At 50.8% G+C, this 17,411-nt stretch overlaps 1 protein-coding gene across 6 annotated transcripts in view; it reads right to left on the bottom strand.

Annotated features, from left to right (window-relative positions):
• LOC104335573 (mitogen-activated protein kinase 4) overlaps nucleotides 1-17,411 on the bottom strand; it is a 48,203-nt gene that overhangs the window by 5,259 nt on the left and 25,533 nt on the right. For 4 of the 6 annotated variants that reach the window (XM_075446677.1, XM_075446676.1, XM_075446675.1 and 1 more), the window contains 3 exons: nucleotides 15,294-15,438; nucleotides 8,929-9,090; nucleotides 6,635-6,836 (listed from right to left, as the gene is read on the bottom strand). In XM_075446677.1, the coding sequence (XP_075302792.1) occupies nucleotides 6,635-6,836; nucleotides 8,929-9,090; nucleotides 15,294-15,438 (509 nt within the window). Of the gene's footprint in view, nucleotides 1-6,634; nucleotides 6,837-8,928; nucleotides 9,091-15,293; nucleotides 15,439-15,529; nucleotides 15,584-16,846; nucleotides 17,001-17,411 lie in introns of those variants that run through there. The other 2 variants (XM_075446679.1, XM_075446678.1) reach the window with 2 other exon arrangements.

Here is a 17,411-nt window from a genome sequence, read left to right as displayed (position 1 = left end):
TCTTCCCTGGCAGGAGAGGTGATGTGTGGTGATGGGCGGTCGCTTGCTGCATCCGGAGCTCACGGCTGATGTATCTGGTGCGGCCTGTGCCCACAGTCTGCAGGAGATGTTGATCTTGATGAAGTTGCTGGGTGCCAGTTGTTGAAAACCAGGTCCAGTCCCATCATTGCTGTGCTCTGCTAGGTTCTCATCGAAAAAGTCCATCCTTCTTTAATCTGGAGAATTCTTACTATGCTACTACTGGTACAAAATATAACAATTATAACAGTGATAACAGACAGTGACAGGGTGATTTAACAACTAACTTTATACAAATTTTTCATGGACTATTCTCGCCCAAAATTAAATCCCACATCGGACTTCCCCATCCTTCCGCATTACCCACCAGGTACACCCAGGTCCTTGAGCAAAAGCAATCCCGTGGACGGGCTTGCCTTTGCCCGAGGCAGGACTAATCCAAACCGTCTTCCCTAACATGTTCCGCATGTGCACTACAGGGACTTTATCCCCTTCTACAGGGCACTGAGGTTTTGACTGGGCAGGACCAGCCCGGTTGGTGGACTCTCTGGTGTTAACCAACCAGGTGGCCTTTGCTAAATGGGTATCCCAGGTTTTGAAAGTCCCACCCCCCATTGCCCTCAAAGTGGTTTTTAGCAGCCCATTGTAACGTTCGATCTTTCCCGAGGCTGGTGCATGGTAGGGGATGTGATACACCCACTTGATACCGTGTTCTTTGGCCCAGGTGTCTATGAGGCTGTTGCGAAAGTGAGTCCCGTTGTCCGACTCGATTCTTTCGGGAGTGCCATGTCGCCACAGGACTTGTTTTTCCAGGCCCAGGATGGTATTCCAGGCGGTGGTATGGGGCACAGAGTAGGTTTCCAGCCATCCGGTGGTGGCCTCCACCATTGTGAGCACATAGCGCTTGCCTTGGCGGGTTTGTGGCAATGTGATGTAGTCAATCTGCCAAGCCTCCCCATATTTATATTTTAGCCATCGTCCTCCATACCACTGAGGCTTTACCCGCTTGGCTTGCTTGATTGCAGTGCATGTCTCACGTTCATGGATAACCTGTGCGATGGTGTCCATGGTCAAGTCCACCCCTCGGTCACGAGCCCATCTGTATGTCGCGTCTCTTCCTTGGAGGCCCGAGGTGTCATGGGCCCACCCAGCTATAAACAGTTCACCCTTATGTTGCCAGTCCAGATCCACCTGAGCCACTTCAATCTTAGCAGCCTGATCCACCTGGTGGTTGTTTTGATGTTCCTCAGTGGCCTGACTCTTAGGGACGTGGGCGTCCATGTGATGGACTTTTACAACCAACTGCTCCAGCCGGGCAGCAATATCTTGCCACAATGGGGCAGCCCAGATAGGTTTTCCTCTGCGCTGCCAGTTGTTCTTCTTCCATTGCTGCAGCCACCCCCACAAGGCATTCGCCACCATCCAGGAGTCGGTGTAAAGATAGAGCACTGGCCACTTCTCTCGACTGGCAATGTCTAAAGCCAGCTGGATGGCTTTCACCTCTGCAAACTGGCTCGACTCACCTTCTCCCTCGGCAGTTTCTGCGACTTGTCGTGTAGGGCTCCATACAGCAGCCTTCCACCTCCGCTGCTTCCCCACAATGCGACAGGACCCATCCGTGAACAGGGCATATGGTTTCTTATCTTCTGGCAGCTGGTTATACAGTGGGGCCTCTGCAGCACGTGTCACCTCCTCCTCTGGCGATGCTCCAAAATCTTTGCCTTCTGGCCAGTCCATGATGACCTCCAGAATTCCTGGGCGACAGGGGTTTCCCATTCGGGCGCACTGGGTGATCAGAGCGACCCACTTACTCCACGTAGCATCGGTGGCATGATGCGTAGAGGGGACCCTCTCTTTGAACATCCAGCCCAGGACCGGCAATCGTGGTGCTAGGAGGAGCTGTGCTTCAGTGCCGACCACTTCTGAAGCAGCTCGAATGCCTTCATATGCTGCCAGAATCTCTTTTTCAGTGGGAGTATAGCGGGCCTCGGATCCTTTGTATCCCCGGCTCCAGAACCCCAGGGGTCGACCTCGAGTCTCCCCTGGTGCTTTCTGCCAGAGACTCCAGGTTGGGCCATTCTCCCCGGCTGCGGTGTAGAGCACGTTTTTAAAATCTTGCCCTGACCGGACTGGACCAAGGGCTACGGCATGAACTATCTCCCGTTTAATCTGTTCAAATGCCTGTCGTTGCTCAGGGCCCCATTCAAAATCATTCTTCTTCCGGGTCACGTGGTACAGAGGACTCACAATCTGGCTGTAATTTGGGATGTGCATCCTCCAAAAACCCACAACACCCAGGAAAGCCTGTGCTTCCTTTTTGCTGGTTGGTGGGGACATAGCTGCTATTTTGTTGATGACATCCATTGGGATTTGACGGCGCCCATCCTGCCATTTTATCCCCAAAAACTGGATCTCTTGCGCAGGTCCCTTGACTTTACTTCGCTTAATGGCAAAACCGGCTTTCAGGACGATCTGAACTATTTTCTCCCCTTTCTCAAAAACTTCCTCCGCGGTGTCACCCCATACAATGATGTCATCGATGTACTGCAGATGTTCTGGAGCTTCACCCTTTTCCAGTGCAGTCTGGATTAGTCCATGGCAAATGGTGGGACTGTGTTTCCACCCCTGGGGCAGTCGATTCCAGGTGTACTGGATGCCCCTCCAGGTGAAAGCAAACTGTGGCCTGCACTCTGCTGCCAAAGGGATGGAGAAGAATGCATTAGCAATGTCAGTTGTCGCATACCACTTGGCTGCCTTTGACTCCAGCTGATAGTGAAGTTCTAGCATGTCTGGCAGGGCAGCACTCAGCAGTGGTGTGACTTCATTCAGGCCACATTAGTCTATTGTCAATCTCCAGTAGATTTTCTCACTGGCCATATGGGACTATTAAAGGGTGAGCGAATTTTGCTGATCACTCCTTGACTCTCCAGCTGGCGGATCAGCTGATGAATGGGGAGAAGGGAGTCTCAGTTAGTACGATACTGTCGCTGGTGCACCGTTGTGGTCGCGATTGGCACCTGTTGTTCTTCAACCCTCAGCAACCCCACAACGGAAGGATCCTCCGAGAGACCAGGGAAAATGGACAGCTGTTTAATTTCTTCCGTCTCCACAGCAGCTATGCCAAAAGCCCACCGATACCCCCTTGGGTCCTTGAAATACCCTCTCCTAAGATAGTCTATCCCACGGATGCACGGAGCCTCGGGGCCAGTTACAATGGGGTGCTTCTGCCACTCCTGCCCAGTGAGGCTCACTTCAGCCTCCAGTACACTCAGCTCTTGGGACCCCCCTGTCACTCCAGAAATGCAAATGGACTCTGACCCTTTGAAATCTGATGGCATTGAAGTACACTGTGCACCAGTGTCCACTAGAGCTTTCTACTCTTGTGGATCTGACGTGCCAGGCCACCGAATCCACACCGTCCAATAGACACGGTTGTCCCTTTCCTCCACCTGGCTGGAGGCAGGGCCCCTCTAATCCTGGTCAGAGAATTTGCTGCTCACCTGCTGTAAAAATGACTTGGAGGTCCCCTCCAGAGGATCGGAATCAAGGTCAAACTGTCTACCTGGTCTGGAGAGCTGGCTTCTGGAAACTGGAGCGGCACTTTTCCTAACAGAATCCCCTTTGGTGATTGTTTTACCTCGCAACTCACGCACTCGTGCCTCTAGACTTGAGGTGGGTTTTCCATCCCCCTTCCTCATGTCCTCTCCGTGGTCACGCAGGCAGAACCACAGGGTGCCCCGTGGTGTATAGCCTCTGTATTCCCTCTCCTGAGCAGAGAAACGCTTGCCCCTAATAGCTGAGACACTGGCCCGTACAGGTGGGGAGTAGGACATGTTCTCTTTGATTTGCTGGACCTCCCGGGCCAGTTTCTCCACAGCTGAGACAAGGGAGGAAGAGAGACTTTCCTCATATTGCCAGAGTCTGACAGCCACCTCATCCACTGTTGGTGCCTCCTTACCCTTACAGTTTACAACTGCCAGTGAGTTGGCATGTGAGGAGGGTGCGCTCCGCACAAACTTCCTCCACATGGATTGTGAGCACTTAAGTTCACCTGGGTCTGTGGGTACCTGCTCATCGTCTGTGTCACAGTAAACCAGCTCCCGCACAGCTAATTCCCTCAAGTACGGAATACCCCTTTCCATATTGGTCCACTTGCCAGGGTAGCATACAAAATCCTCACTGAAGGGGTACCTCTCCCTCACGCCTGACAGAAGTCTCCTCCAGAGGCTGAGGACTTGTTCCTTTTTCCCAATGGCCTTGTCAATGCCCCCATCCCTGGCCAGGGATCCCAGCTGCTTGGCTTCCTTGCCCTCTAATTCCAAACTGCTGGCCCCATTATCCCAGCACCGCAGCAGCCAGGTGACAATGTGCTCGCCTGGGTGGCGGCTGAAATCTTTCCGCATGTCTCGCAGCTCACTCAGGGACAGGGACTGGGGGATGATCTCTGTCTCTATCTCCTGCCATGACCCTGGCTCATCGTCATCCCTCCTGGAGCGATCTGCTCTCTTTGCGTCTTTCTTTAGTTTTACAGGGGCGACTGCTACTGGCACAGGTTGGTCATTGGGCTCAGCCGTGATGCCTGCTGCTGGAGCTGGGGCTGGAGCAGCTGCTGTGCCTGCCAGGGAAACCGAGGCAGACCCTGCCGCTGTGGCTGCAGCAGCTGTGGTGCTGGTCGGGGGGGCTGTGACTGCCTGCTGGGCTGGAGGGGCTGCAGGGCCGGCTGGGGGGGCAGCGCCAGTTGCAGCGCCTGCCGCTTCGTTTCTCCCCCTTTCCCCTTTAAGGCACTGAACAGTGTTGAACATGGCTCGGTAGGCGTGGGCCAGACCCCAGCACATTGTGGTGATTTGTGTCTCTCTCGAGTTCCCAGGGTGGCAGCACACTTTTTGCAGATATTTTACCAGATTGTCTGGATTCTGTATTTGTTCAGGGGTGAGTTTAAAACACACCGCAGGTGCCCACTGCTCTAGACATCTGCCCATGCTGTCCCACACACCCAGCCACTCACAGCTATCCAGCCCCGGGGCAGGTCTGTGCACGATGTTCTTAACGACTTGCTTAACCCTAAACAAAGCCCAGAACCCATTCAGGAGGCAGAACAAAAGGAGAGTGCTGCCCTGAGCATCCCATGGGTACTCAAATTCTCAAAAGCAGTTAGGACCAGCCTGAGGAAGAGAGGGGGGGCGAAAGAGTGGGGGAAGGTATCCCCTTCGGTTTTCCCCACAGACTGGGTTTGATTATTAACAAAATCTAAGACATAGGATCCGAGGTACGGAAATGACCGCAGTGCCGCATGCAAATACAAGACTAATTTCATGCACAGTGATGTTATCATATCATAAGTCGGTATCGTACAGTACAGCAAAATCATCACCCTGATCTTTTTTCCCGAGGTAACAAACAGCACGGCGGCAAACACATACAGCAAGTAAGGATTTATGTAGCACAGATATTTGATCAAAGTCAGAAACATTTTTACCGGCTACTTTAACTAACACAGTAAATGCGTATAATAAATTTTAACAAAATCTATGAAAGCAGTTTTAACACCAGCTGCTCAGCCCTGCCGTTATCCCCGCTCCACGTCTGGGCGCCAATTTAATGTTTCGGTTTCGGCTGCCGCCAGCAACAAAAGCGCCACGTGGCCGCCCCTCCCCCCGCCGGCGTGCGGAGGAGAATGAAAAGAAAGAGGCAGAAACTGGTGGGTCGGGATAAGGGCAGTTTAACAGAACAGCAAACAGAGGGAAAACAGGAACAACAACGATACAAATAAGGAGAAAACACAACAACGAACCGTACAACCCAGACAGCCGCTCTCCCGAAACAGGACCCGCGCTGCGCCCCCCCAAGCCGCGAGTACGTTCCCGCCGCGCCGCCCCCCCCACCGGAACCCAGCGTGACGTCACATGGTATGGAATACCCGGCTCTGTTTGGCCAGGTGGGGTCAGCCCCCACCCCCCGGCTGTGCCCCTTCCTGGAGTCCGGTGAAAATTAACCCTGTCCTGGCCAAACCCAGGACACCTAGTAACTGGGGTAATCATCTAGGACATGAGAGACCTCAGTTCAAGGCTTTGATCTGCTCTAAACTTCCTGTAGGACTTTCAGCAAACCATTTAAAACTCAGCACAATTAAGGATTTTTTTTTATTAAAACACCCCAGATCTATGGCCTCTGGGGCTTAGGCACCTTGAAAAGTAATAAATATAGAGCTCCAAATCAGGACCGGTCCCCATAAGGTACAAAATCACATTATGTTATACCTTGTATTATAGGGACAGAGGAAAGAACCGTAGCATTACTTAAACAGATGTACCTCAAATGAAGACAACATAGGCTGTGAATAAAACAAAGAGCATAAAGATACTCAGTAACTGGAATGTGCAGACTCAACATCTGCTCCCTGTGGAAATCAATGATGAACCTCTCATTGGCTTCAGCAAGGTGCCAGCTTGGGCTAGAATTACAATATAGCATACAGAAGGAAAAGCAGGTGACTTTCATGGGTCTGGAACACGTCTGACTGAATCCAATCAAGAGCAGGTCTGAGACTCACCAGTCAAGTTCTGCCTAAAGAATTTAAGCCACTATCTGGTCTCTGGCCCAGCCCTGGGTACCGTACCTGTCCCAGTTAGACATCTGGCTCTGGTTGGCTTCCATCAGTAAAATATCATCAATCTCATCCTCAATCCGGAACGGATGCTGAGACACCGGTTCATCCTCGGGGCAGGAATACGGACTCATGTAAGGATGCTGCAGACCCATCTCAGCCGTTAATCGATCCATGGGGTTAAATGTCAGTATTTTCTCTAGAAAATCAATAGCTGTGAAGCAGAGAGAAACAAGCTCACTAGTTTTTTAAAAGCAACACCATCTTCCTCTCCAGGACGAGCCACACGAATCCCCTATAACAAATCCCCTTGAAGTAAGGAAGGAAGTAAAGGCCATGTCCCCTGTGCATCTAAAATGGGCGCTTCTGTCCTTGCTGCATCCATCTTCTCTGCCACAGGAGCTGTGTGCCTGCCGCAGAGCAATCCTGCAGCCCGCAGGTGTCACTTCATCTAGCAAGACAGGAGAAATGACCTCCACAAGACAGCATGTACATGTTATAGCTGGTGCTGCGATCCTGGGCCGGAACGCTAAGCTCGTACCCCAAAAGAACCTTGGGACGGTGTTGGGATTTGATTCCACGCTCTCAGACCCATTTGACAAGCACAGTGCGTTTCAGGTAATTTCACATCTTTCTGTGCAACTGAAGCGGGATTAGATTTAAAGTGCAATTTTTAAAAGGCTTTGGCATGACCAACACTATGAAATTATTTTGTCCATTAATATTTAAAGAATTCTGAGTGCCTAAAATTATTTTAGAAAGACTGTGGAGCATGAACTGTTTCCACGACGACGAAGGAGGAAATTAAGCACAAGTGACTAGAATTAACTCTAAATGTATAGGGCTTATTGTGATTTCATTCATGATTCCTTTTACTGAGGTTATGTGAAAAGATCAAATCCTGTCATTAAAGATGTTGCTTATTCAGTTGATTCTTGGTGCATGGAAGAGTGCCTTAGAGTTCAGATAATAAAAATAGGAATATGCCTTTCTTCAGCTACAACTTTTGCATTGTACCTTCCGAAATATCCCCATTAAAGATGTAATTGTGTGAAGGGGACAGTTTGTTTAGGGGCCAAATCACTCAGCAGAAAGGGCAGGCCATACCTATCGCCTCAGTGCTTAAACATTAATCAATATCCGATTGTCTCCCTCGAGATTATTTCGTTGCTTGGACTAATCAATAGCTTCATAAGGTCACTGACTGTGGGCAAGAAACATGGCAAAATTATATATTAGGAGTTATATATTATGATATATTATGGGTCAGAGAGGAAGAAAAATGTCAATGAATTATGTAAGGGATGCAGGTGATCTTTCTTCTTGCAGTAACGATGGAATAAATCCATTCCTGCTTGCCAGGGGCTGACACGGTCCTTGGCTAACCCGGGCCGATGGGCATTGCATTGCCAAGCCCCTATAGCAGACATCTTATCATGAAGTTACGCCAGTGAACACAAGCCGGGCTTGGTCTTGACGTCTTCCCAAAAGCAGGTGGCCAGGTCCACCAGCCCGGTTTAAGCCTTGGAAGGAGCTCAGAAGAGCTGACGTGCCCTGGTCCACACTGCTCAACTCTGGCTGCCACCCTGCGAGCTCTCACTGCCTACAAAGCTGCTCCGGGCAGGAGTTCAGGTCCAAAAGCCTGTGGTTTGCAGCCCCCTCACAACAGCAAGCTGCTGATTTCTTTTTTAAGCTTTAGCCGAATCAGAGAAGCGGCTGAAGTGGTATTTGATCATTGCAGGCTGCGACAGCCCAACCCAAGCAATGTCCAAGCCTCAGAGCGCTTGAGCAACATTTCTGCCTGTAGCAACCGTCTCATGGAGTTCAGATATTTATGGAGGAAAAGCATTTATTTTCTTGTACTATACAATTGCGGTCATGCAAAAAGCAGAGCAAGAAAATGAACAGGGCTTGAAAACAACCTCTTGACAGAACCCTCATTTACAGCTCAAGAAGAGGCACGGGAAGGCAGGGATGCACCTTGAAAGTCTCCTGGAATAGTCTTGGAAGACAATTTCACCCTTATTTCTGTATGAGCTACCTGTGAGAAAGCTACTGCATTATGAGCGCTGTCTTGCAGCCCATGGCTTCCCTGGTGCGACAGCGAGCAGGATCTGGGGGGACAGCGGTAGGGACGCGTGAGCTCCAAGTGGGACCGTGCACTGCAGACCCCCAGACATCTGAATCCCATTCATTTGGCCTTAGAGGATGATTCCTGTGACCCCCCTGGAGAAATAGGTCTGAAAACACCGCAGCCTGGCAAAATCCCAGAAGGACATTGCCGAAGCCAGCGGGCACTACGGTACCTTCACTGTCCACTTCGGGGAGCAGCTTGCGCAGTGGCTTCCTCACTTTCCAGGTGCTGTTGATGAACGTGGGCATCACTTTGAGCAGCTCCTCTTTGTCTTCCTCATGGATAATGGGGATCGTCTCCAGAATAAGCTGCATCTGTTCCAGCTCGTGACCCCCTAAATGGACAGAAAAGAGGCAGAGAGATGAGACCCAGAAGTTAAATGAGGGGGGTTTGGTATTATCGGCCACCCTCCTGCATGGCCACCCCTCTGAAATGAACCACATCCCTGCAGCGCCGCATCTCCTGCTAGCCCCTCCACGCTGGTGCCTCCCCGCATTAGCCACCACCCTTTGCTCCAAGGAAAACATGGTGGGACTCCCAGCAAGGTCACCTCTTTTTCAGGGTGAAAGAGTTAACCTAGACAATTTGTTCTCCTGGTGTAATCACCCTGAGGCTGTCTGCGCGTCTTTTCTATTAACCTAGCCACCTATTTAAAATAGCTATGAAGCAGAAACCGTACCTGACTGAAATCATGGGGCATGGGAGCTATTATCCATCGGTGGGGTCCATCCTGCATGATAGAAGGAGTCAGATATTGGCTCTAACGGCCTCAAAACTGACGGCCTTCTTATAGCAATACTGTATCTGGGCTCGTTCATAACCCCAGATGAAGCATCCTGGCTCACACGGCTGTGGCCAGGTAGGGCAGTGCCTGATGCCATCACCACGTGTCCCTGCCACGCGCTGTGTTGCACCAAGCAGCAAAGCCCTCCTGTGTAGCGGCAACAAAAAGTGCTGCCACAGCCCCAGTGGTAACATGAAGAGCACGAACCCAGCTCCAGGGGTCCCAAAGCTTCATCTTTAAACGAATCCAAGTACCCGACCTCTGCGCTCTCCCCATGGGAAAGGGGTTTTCTGACTGGGTCCCACCTGGCTGCTGGGCACCAAGCCAAGGCTCTGATTGTGACGATCCCCACAACTGCTATGAGCAATCATATATTTTAAAATCCTATTCCTTCAGGACATATTTACTCACACATCCCTAAGCCCTCGCTCAGGACTGGCTACCAGTCAGTGAGAGAAGTGGCAGTGCCCGTGGAGCAGAGCCAACCGCCTCATTAATCACATTCTTTAGCACACTATTGGATGTGACCAAGAGCTCCGTGGCTGATTTCCAGCTTCCTACGTGTACAGAGAAGCAGCCTGGCAGACATACCGAGTTGCACTATTGATTTTCTGTCTGCCAGAAACGCCGGTTATAAATATTCTGTCATTAGAGGCAGGATAATCCATTAAGACAGCGAGCTAGCTGGAGCAGACAAACCAACGGGGATTTTTGGGCTACCAAGTCCCTGCTGTCCAAGTCATGGATTTCAGGCTGCTTCACCGGCAAGCAGTGCCCGGCAGATCCACGGCAAGAGGAGTGAACCTCATTTATGACACAGCACTCCTGAGCAGCCTGCAGGGAGGGTGGAGAGGCCAGCTTGTAGGGGATGGTGGTGACCATCGCTGTCTTCACGCCCTCAAGCACCCCTGTCCTTTTGGAGGTCCCTAGCACCTCGCAGGGGCTGCCCTTCCCAGCCCAGAGCTCCCTGTGGGTCTGCAGGAGGTTTCCAGGCTCATGTCCACGGAGCTGACCCCAAACACACCCACTGCGGGCAGCAGTAGGTCCAAAAGTTGAGGTTGGGAAAGGGTCTCCATCCATCATAGCCTCATCACTCCAACAAGGTTTGGTTCAATGCAGTCGTGGCCACTTTCACCCTGAATTGCAGAGTTCCAAGGCAGGACATGGCAATGAACTCAGACAACCCCAAACCAACACTGACATTAGCATGGCTGGCCACCATCACACCACACGTCTGCTCAGAACAAAGCCTCAGAAGAAGACAGAGCAATAGAAAAAGCAAAAAAGACAGCGGGGCACCCCAATCCTGGGCAAATGAATTCACTTTCCTATAGAAAACCTAATTTTAGGTTGTCTAGAGGTTTGCAGCATGGCTCCAGGAGAAACTAAAGATGACCATCAGGAAACAAACACCTTGCTCATCAGGCTAATTGCCAAACTGTGATCAAAATTACAGGGCAGTGAAAGTCACAAAGGCTTTGTGGCTGTTGTCCTCTCAGTGCAGCTCCAACCTCTGCTTACTGAAGGTACATGGCAGTCGAAAGGCATCGTATTTAGTCACACCAAGAAGCTGCTAATGCAAGGCTGGAAGTGTTGAATTATGACTCTTCTCTGGAACCCAATTCTCCACCATTATCTTCTATTTATATAATTCCTAGGGACCTTCTGGAGACATTAATCCCTGAAAAGAAAAACACGAACTACAGACAGAATAAATGCAACGTGTTGCCACTGCCCGAGGAGAGAACGAGGAGCTCTGCATCGTGTCCTGGGAAAGGGAAGCGTTCCCTGGGCTTGCAACTAAGTCCCAGGCGAGCAGCACCCAAGCCCTGCCAGCGAGTCCTCTGGGAGCAAGCACCGATTCCATGGGAAAAGCCACCGCACCACCTCCCAGCACTCAGTCACAGGCATGGCCCCACTGGCGATCCCCACGGAGATCTGCGAGGACAGGCTGCTTTGTTTCTTTCTCCTGTTTTCTCCTGCTTCCACTGGCGATGCTTTCGGATACGCTTCAGCAACAGAGGGTGGAGAAGTCACTGGAGAGAGCTGCAGCTGCTCTGTTACGGATGCTCTTCCCTGTTTTCCCTGCTGCTGCTCGTGGTGGGGAGCTCTCTAAAGGTCTGCGAACCGGATTTTAGCTGCTGGAGATGTGCTACGCTCCTGTGAGCTTTGGGTTAGCCGAATTTCTTGTGCCTTCCCAGGGCTCTGCCAAACCTGAAGCTGCTCCTGCCACCGCATCGCCCAGAGAAGGGGCTGCGGGGAGGGCGTGGGGGCTGGGGGTCCCTCTCTGCTGGGTGCCCATTAACTTGTGTTGGAGAATGAAAGCAGTGAGTGACATCTATTCCTAATAACCGATCACCTTAATTTATCTGTGTTGCTTAAGCACCCCAGATAGCCTACTGAGTTAATTATAGTGACTTATGCTAAGCACCCAATTTAAATTGTGCCGCTGACGCATAGTCAGAAAACAATTTAGCCAGTGTAAGGCAATTACCAGAGGTCTGCAACCTTCTGGGAACTACATCGCTGTTATTTCCCATGGGGTGTTTGCTGGTGACCCAGGACTCTCCCAAAGTCTCGTCCGGCAGCCGCAGAGCACGGCTGCATCTTGCCGGGGGCAAACTCCTCCTCCCAAGCAAAGAGGAGAAAAGCAAAAGCAAAGATGAACCCCCACTGTCATGCAAGTGTTTGCCAGTTTTAGCTCTTCTGAGTGACTGGGGTTTTATTCTCCTCCTTTTTGGACACCAGTAGATGAAAGATGGTACGTGGGCCCCCCTGCCATGCTCCCACGCAGGCTCTTCTTTACTTACTGGTAAAGGAGGAGGCCAGGAAGACGGAGCACGGGGCCAGGACCTTCCTGTAAAAACTCTACAGACTATTTTTCAAGCAACCCAAAAGGAATATGTATTTTGGGCTTTGGTTTTGATCCCCACCCATTAACTAAGCATCCTGCCATCATCTGTGGGCTTATTAAGCGATTACACAGGGCTGGAGAGCAGAGAAGCAGGGATGCTCGCCGCACGTGTCCGGCTGAGCCCAGCCCGTGATCTGCCAAATCCCACCTCCTGATTCTAACCTGCTCACGACTCTCAGGAACCAACCTGCAAAGGTGCTGCATCTCGTCCGGGCAGCCAGGACAGGACTGACCTCACCTGCAGCCATGTGCAACACCAACATGGGCACTTTAGCTTGTTCTCCAGATGCTCTTTATGAGCAGTATTGGAAAAATAAATATTTCTAAGGCATAGTCAATCTCATCTAAGGCAGACAGCTAGCAGAGGCCAGATAAATCACATCCCAGAGCTGCCTTTGCCTCTGATTTGACCATGAAGGGAGCTTTAAGGACCAGCTTGAACACTGAGGTGGTAGATAGCTGGTGTCAGCCAATGTAGCTTCTACCCCGTGGTCCACAAACAGCAGAAAAACCAAGCTGGGGCTGAGACAGGGGTCAAGAACAGTGTGAAAACCCAGGATAAAGACGAGTGTTTGGGTACTATGGTGGGGACGGCCCGAGAAGGACCTGGACAAGCCAGTTGTGTTTCACTGTTTGACACAAGGAACTACAGGAGAACAGAGATTCACTTAAGAATCCAAAAAGGATTTCCCTGTGGGTTCCAGCTACCCCAAGTTTAATATGAGGTGAGTTGCTTGAGGGCAACTCCTGCAAGCTCAGGACCCTGCCATCTGCACCAGGGTTTGTTTCTACTGGTCTGGTTTAGCTTGAGCTAGTTTAGCTAAACTAACTGGCCTGGCAGAGCCTTAGCTTTGCCCTGGAAAGGCATCATCCAGTTCGCTTCCACCCAAAAAGCTCGGAGACTCTTCCACAGTGCAAACCACAGCTCAGCAAGGGGAGATGGTTGGCAGAGCTACCTCAGGAGCTCACTCACGTGCAGCATCTCCCAGTGAGACCAGAAAATGCCCCGTGCCTGCAGGGACAAGACGACATCCCTGTTCCTGGAATATCTCCCAAGGAGGTGGCAGGAGCAGCTGGGTCTGATACATAATTTTCAGAGCTGAAGTCCCTGGATTTGAAAACTCTGGGAAGGGAAGACCGAGGACAAGAAGAAGGAAAGAGAGGGAGGCAATTTTAATGATCTCTTCGAAATGCTACTGACTGCTTAATTTTCAGCTTTCACAAAAGAAACAAGGAAATTGCAAGCGGGAGCGGCAAGGGAGCGACAGAGCAGCTGCAATCAAGCACCAGCTGCGGAGCTCTGAGGTGCACTGAAATATTGGTGAAGAAAACATCCTTCTCCATTATTAATGGGTCTAATTATTTATTTACACAACTCTGTGAACAGCTGCTCACGAAATGCGTTAAACCTTGTCATTCAAAACACTAATGGGCGATGGTAAGAGACAACCAAGGAGGAGCATCGCTGCAGACCTTGGGCAGGAAAGCAGCCAGAGCGCAGCTGCTTCATTCCTGAACGAACGCCGCTGCGTCCCAGCTTGGGAAGCACAGCTTTGCACCCGACGGCAGCATTTTTGGAATCATATTAAATAAAGATTTGCTTCTCAAGAACGTCAGAGTTGAGCTTCAAATGCTGCCCTGATAATTACGCACTCCTTGCCGATGCTTTTATTGTCTTCTTTTCCTTGTGCTCCACCTTTACAACTCCAATACTTGCTTATAGGAAAAACCTGGGACTTGCCGAATTTGCAGGCAGCTGTGGTAGAAGCTGGGAAGGACAATGAAAACCACGGCTGCGAGACTGGTGACACATCCACACCCCTGCAATGCTCAAGAGGAGAAGCAGGGCTGCAGCCACATGTGCCCAGCCAGGCAGCCCCCGAGTGGGAGTGATGCCTCTCTGGCTCTGAATTTGCTCACAGAAAATACAACAAAGCACGTATATGGGCCTCTGCAGAATATACTTAATTTTACAAGAGCATTTTAACTAATTCTTTTTTTTTTTGTACTATGGGTTTCACAGCGATCGCTGACAGACCTGCAGGACGACACAGGGCTGCAGTGGGACTCCTTGCACAGATCAGCTCAGGCTGAACTCCTTATTGCTGCCTATGGGAAGACCTCTTAGCTGAAAGTGTGTAGCGGCATTCAAAAGTTCTCCCTCAAGGAAACGAAATACCTTGAAGATACCAATCACAATTAAAATCCACAGCACAGAGCACAAACCTCTTGGGACAGGGCTAAATAATCTCATGTCCTTATATTCCACCCTATGATATTTTTTTAGTATCCTTCCTCTCAACAAGAAGTTCTTATTTTCTGTTAGAAACCCAGAAACAGAAAAAGGTTTTGTTGTTTCATCAGAATTCTTTTGTTTGGGGTTTTGCTTTTGGCAGCAGACCGTCCCTGCCCGGCAAGGCTTGGCACAGAGGCACCATCGACCCCGGCCAGCCTCGGGCACCCCACCAGCCGGTGGCTTCCCACCGGGTGTCATCACACCCGTACCACCACATGCCCTTCCCAGGCAAGCGCAATAAGGCAGAGTGAAAATCAAGATGGTAACTCCTCTCTGGCCCCAAGGGCCTGCCTGTACCAGGGAAGTTTGCACCAGCCAAGGGACCCTCTAATAGTAGAGGCTGTGCAAGCGATGTTTGCTCTGGAGACAGCTCTCACATTTAATAACCAGCATAGGGGCCCCATAGCGATGCTACAGGCACTGCCTTAGCTGGTAAAGAGAGGGAAATGCCCTCTGCCGTGCTAAAAAGCCTTTGAATTGGGTAGCAAGGACGGAGGGAGGGAGGAAAAATAAAAAATCAATCAACGGGAGCCAGAAACCTACCAGCGAAGAGCATCCTTCCTGTCAGCATCTCAGCCAGGATGCAGCCAGCTGCCCACATGTCGATGGCTTTGGTGTAGTTGTTTGGCGAGAGGAGGAGGCGAGGGGAGCGATACCATTTTGTTACTAAGCCTTCAGAAAGGTAACCCTGAAAAAGCAGAGACAGAGATGTCAGCAACCTTGCAAGAGAGCTCCTCTGCTCCTCCCCAGTCAGCCCTCGCTTCCCACCGTGGCCCCACCATCGGATCCTGCAGAGAAATCTGCCCAGCACGCTTGGGCCGCGGTTGCATATCTTGCTGGAAGCAAAGAGGTGAGACATACACCACTGGAAACAGAGATGCTTCGATGCTCCAGGAGGCAAAGCACTCGCTGCTCCCCAAAAACTTATTTGCTATTTGCCATTGTGATATTGAAGCATCTTCTGGAAAGGACAGCTGGCTTTAATAGCACAGAGTTGCAGATCATACCTGCAAAAGTTATTTCAGGTCACCGTTAGAGGACTTAGATGCATTATATAAATCCCAATTTGACCATCTGAGACATTTTGAGGTTAAGCACATTATTTAAGTACTTTGCTGGGTCCCAGCTATAACCCAGCAGTGTGTGAAGGAAGCCTTTCCCAGCTCAGTACCCCAAGCACAGTGCTCAGATTTTCAAACGTTATCAGTTTGCAAACATTTGCCGATTCCATCTCTAGTTAATCCTGTACCTGTAGTCCCTCCATAGCTACCTAAACTGCTTGTAACAGACTTCCCATGGATCCAACTCCCAGCACTGATGCTGAAAATGAATTTTTGAAGGGCAGGAGCTCCCAGGGAACCCGTGTGTCAGCCCTGGCTGGGCACAAACCCCCAGCGAGCATCATGGGCCAGACAAGACCGGAGCAGGGGTGGCACAGGGAGCACGCAGCGCCCAGAGCATGCTCTCAGCAGGATCCAGCTTTGCACAGAAGCCAAGCGAGTTCTCCCCGCCTGCATTGTCGGGATGCTGCCATGGCGAACCCCGCTTTGGGCCAGGGCATGTGCTGGGAACTGCAGACCAGTCCATGCAGCGTCCGCGGGTGAGACGTGGGACCTCATAATAAAGAGGAGAACAAGGGGACGGGCAGAAAAACAGATTTATGGAGGACAATCAGTACTGCCGGAAAGGAAAGGCTCCTGGACCAGTGGATGTCTTAAAGCATCGCCGAGTGGGTAACACAGCCCTGCAAGGGCTCCTAGCCAAGACTCTTGAAAATGAGACGCTGTGGGATAAGTGGGAAAGCCCTTTTGGGGATTAGCTAGCTGATGAAGAGCTAGGAAACCCTGCCCTTTCTGCACAGAGCCCGAGTCCTGCCAAATAAATCGCCTCCCTCTCTCTCTGTCCGGCTGTTGGGGCCCCGGCAACGCTGCTGGCGGGTGGGTGACGTGGGGCAGGTCCCCATCCTCCGTCCTACTTTGCTTACAGTGAGGATGGTTGGTTGGGATGCTTGACCTGGTTTTAAAGGAGCACCCCACGGGACAAAGACCGGGTGCCATCATCTCTTTGGACCACAGCCCTCCTGTTCCTGAACTCACCCAGGAGACTTAAAGCAAGTGCCAAGCGCTCAGCAGCTCCCGCTGAAATCAAGGGGATGCGTTCAAGCCTGTAAATAACGCTGGCATCGTAAGGGATATCCCAGCGCCCACAGCTTCGCTCGCTGGCCAAGCTCCGGATGCGCGGGTGCCGCGCCAGGGCTGGACACGAACGGTTATTTCATGAGGATAATGTTGGAATATTCGCAAATGGTATTTTCTGTATTAAATATAACGCTGGATAACAACGATGCAGACTGAAACACAGTAGAAAAGACAAAATAAAATGAAATGATAAAGTTGAATTGCATTTAAACGCCATGAAGCATTTGAGAGTATCAAAATGCAGTGATAGCATGAATACAGTCCATGTAAAAACTCAGTTAAAAACTCCGTCCTCACTGATGCACCTTCATTCAGATGCAGTTATGCTATATGACATCTCCTAGGATGATACAGGATACATCTCTCAGGCTAAACGTGAGACCAGCGCACCATCACAAACACTGCAAAGTTTTTAACGCTCCTCTTCCCCCACTGCAGCTTCTTGTTCCACTTTCCAAACGTT

The sequence above is a fragment of the Opisthocomus hoazin genome, chromosome W (assembly GCF_030867145.1).
Source record: "Opisthocomus hoazin isolate bOpiHoa1 chromosome W, bOpiHoa1.hap1, whole genome shotgun sequence".
Taxonomy (NCBI): domain Eukaryota; kingdom Metazoa; phylum Chordata; class Aves; order Opisthocomiformes; family Opisthocomidae; genus Opisthocomus; species Opisthocomus hoazin.
The sequence above is the reverse complement of the archived record's forward strand: the minus strand, read 5'-3'. Positions and strand labels throughout refer to the sequence as shown.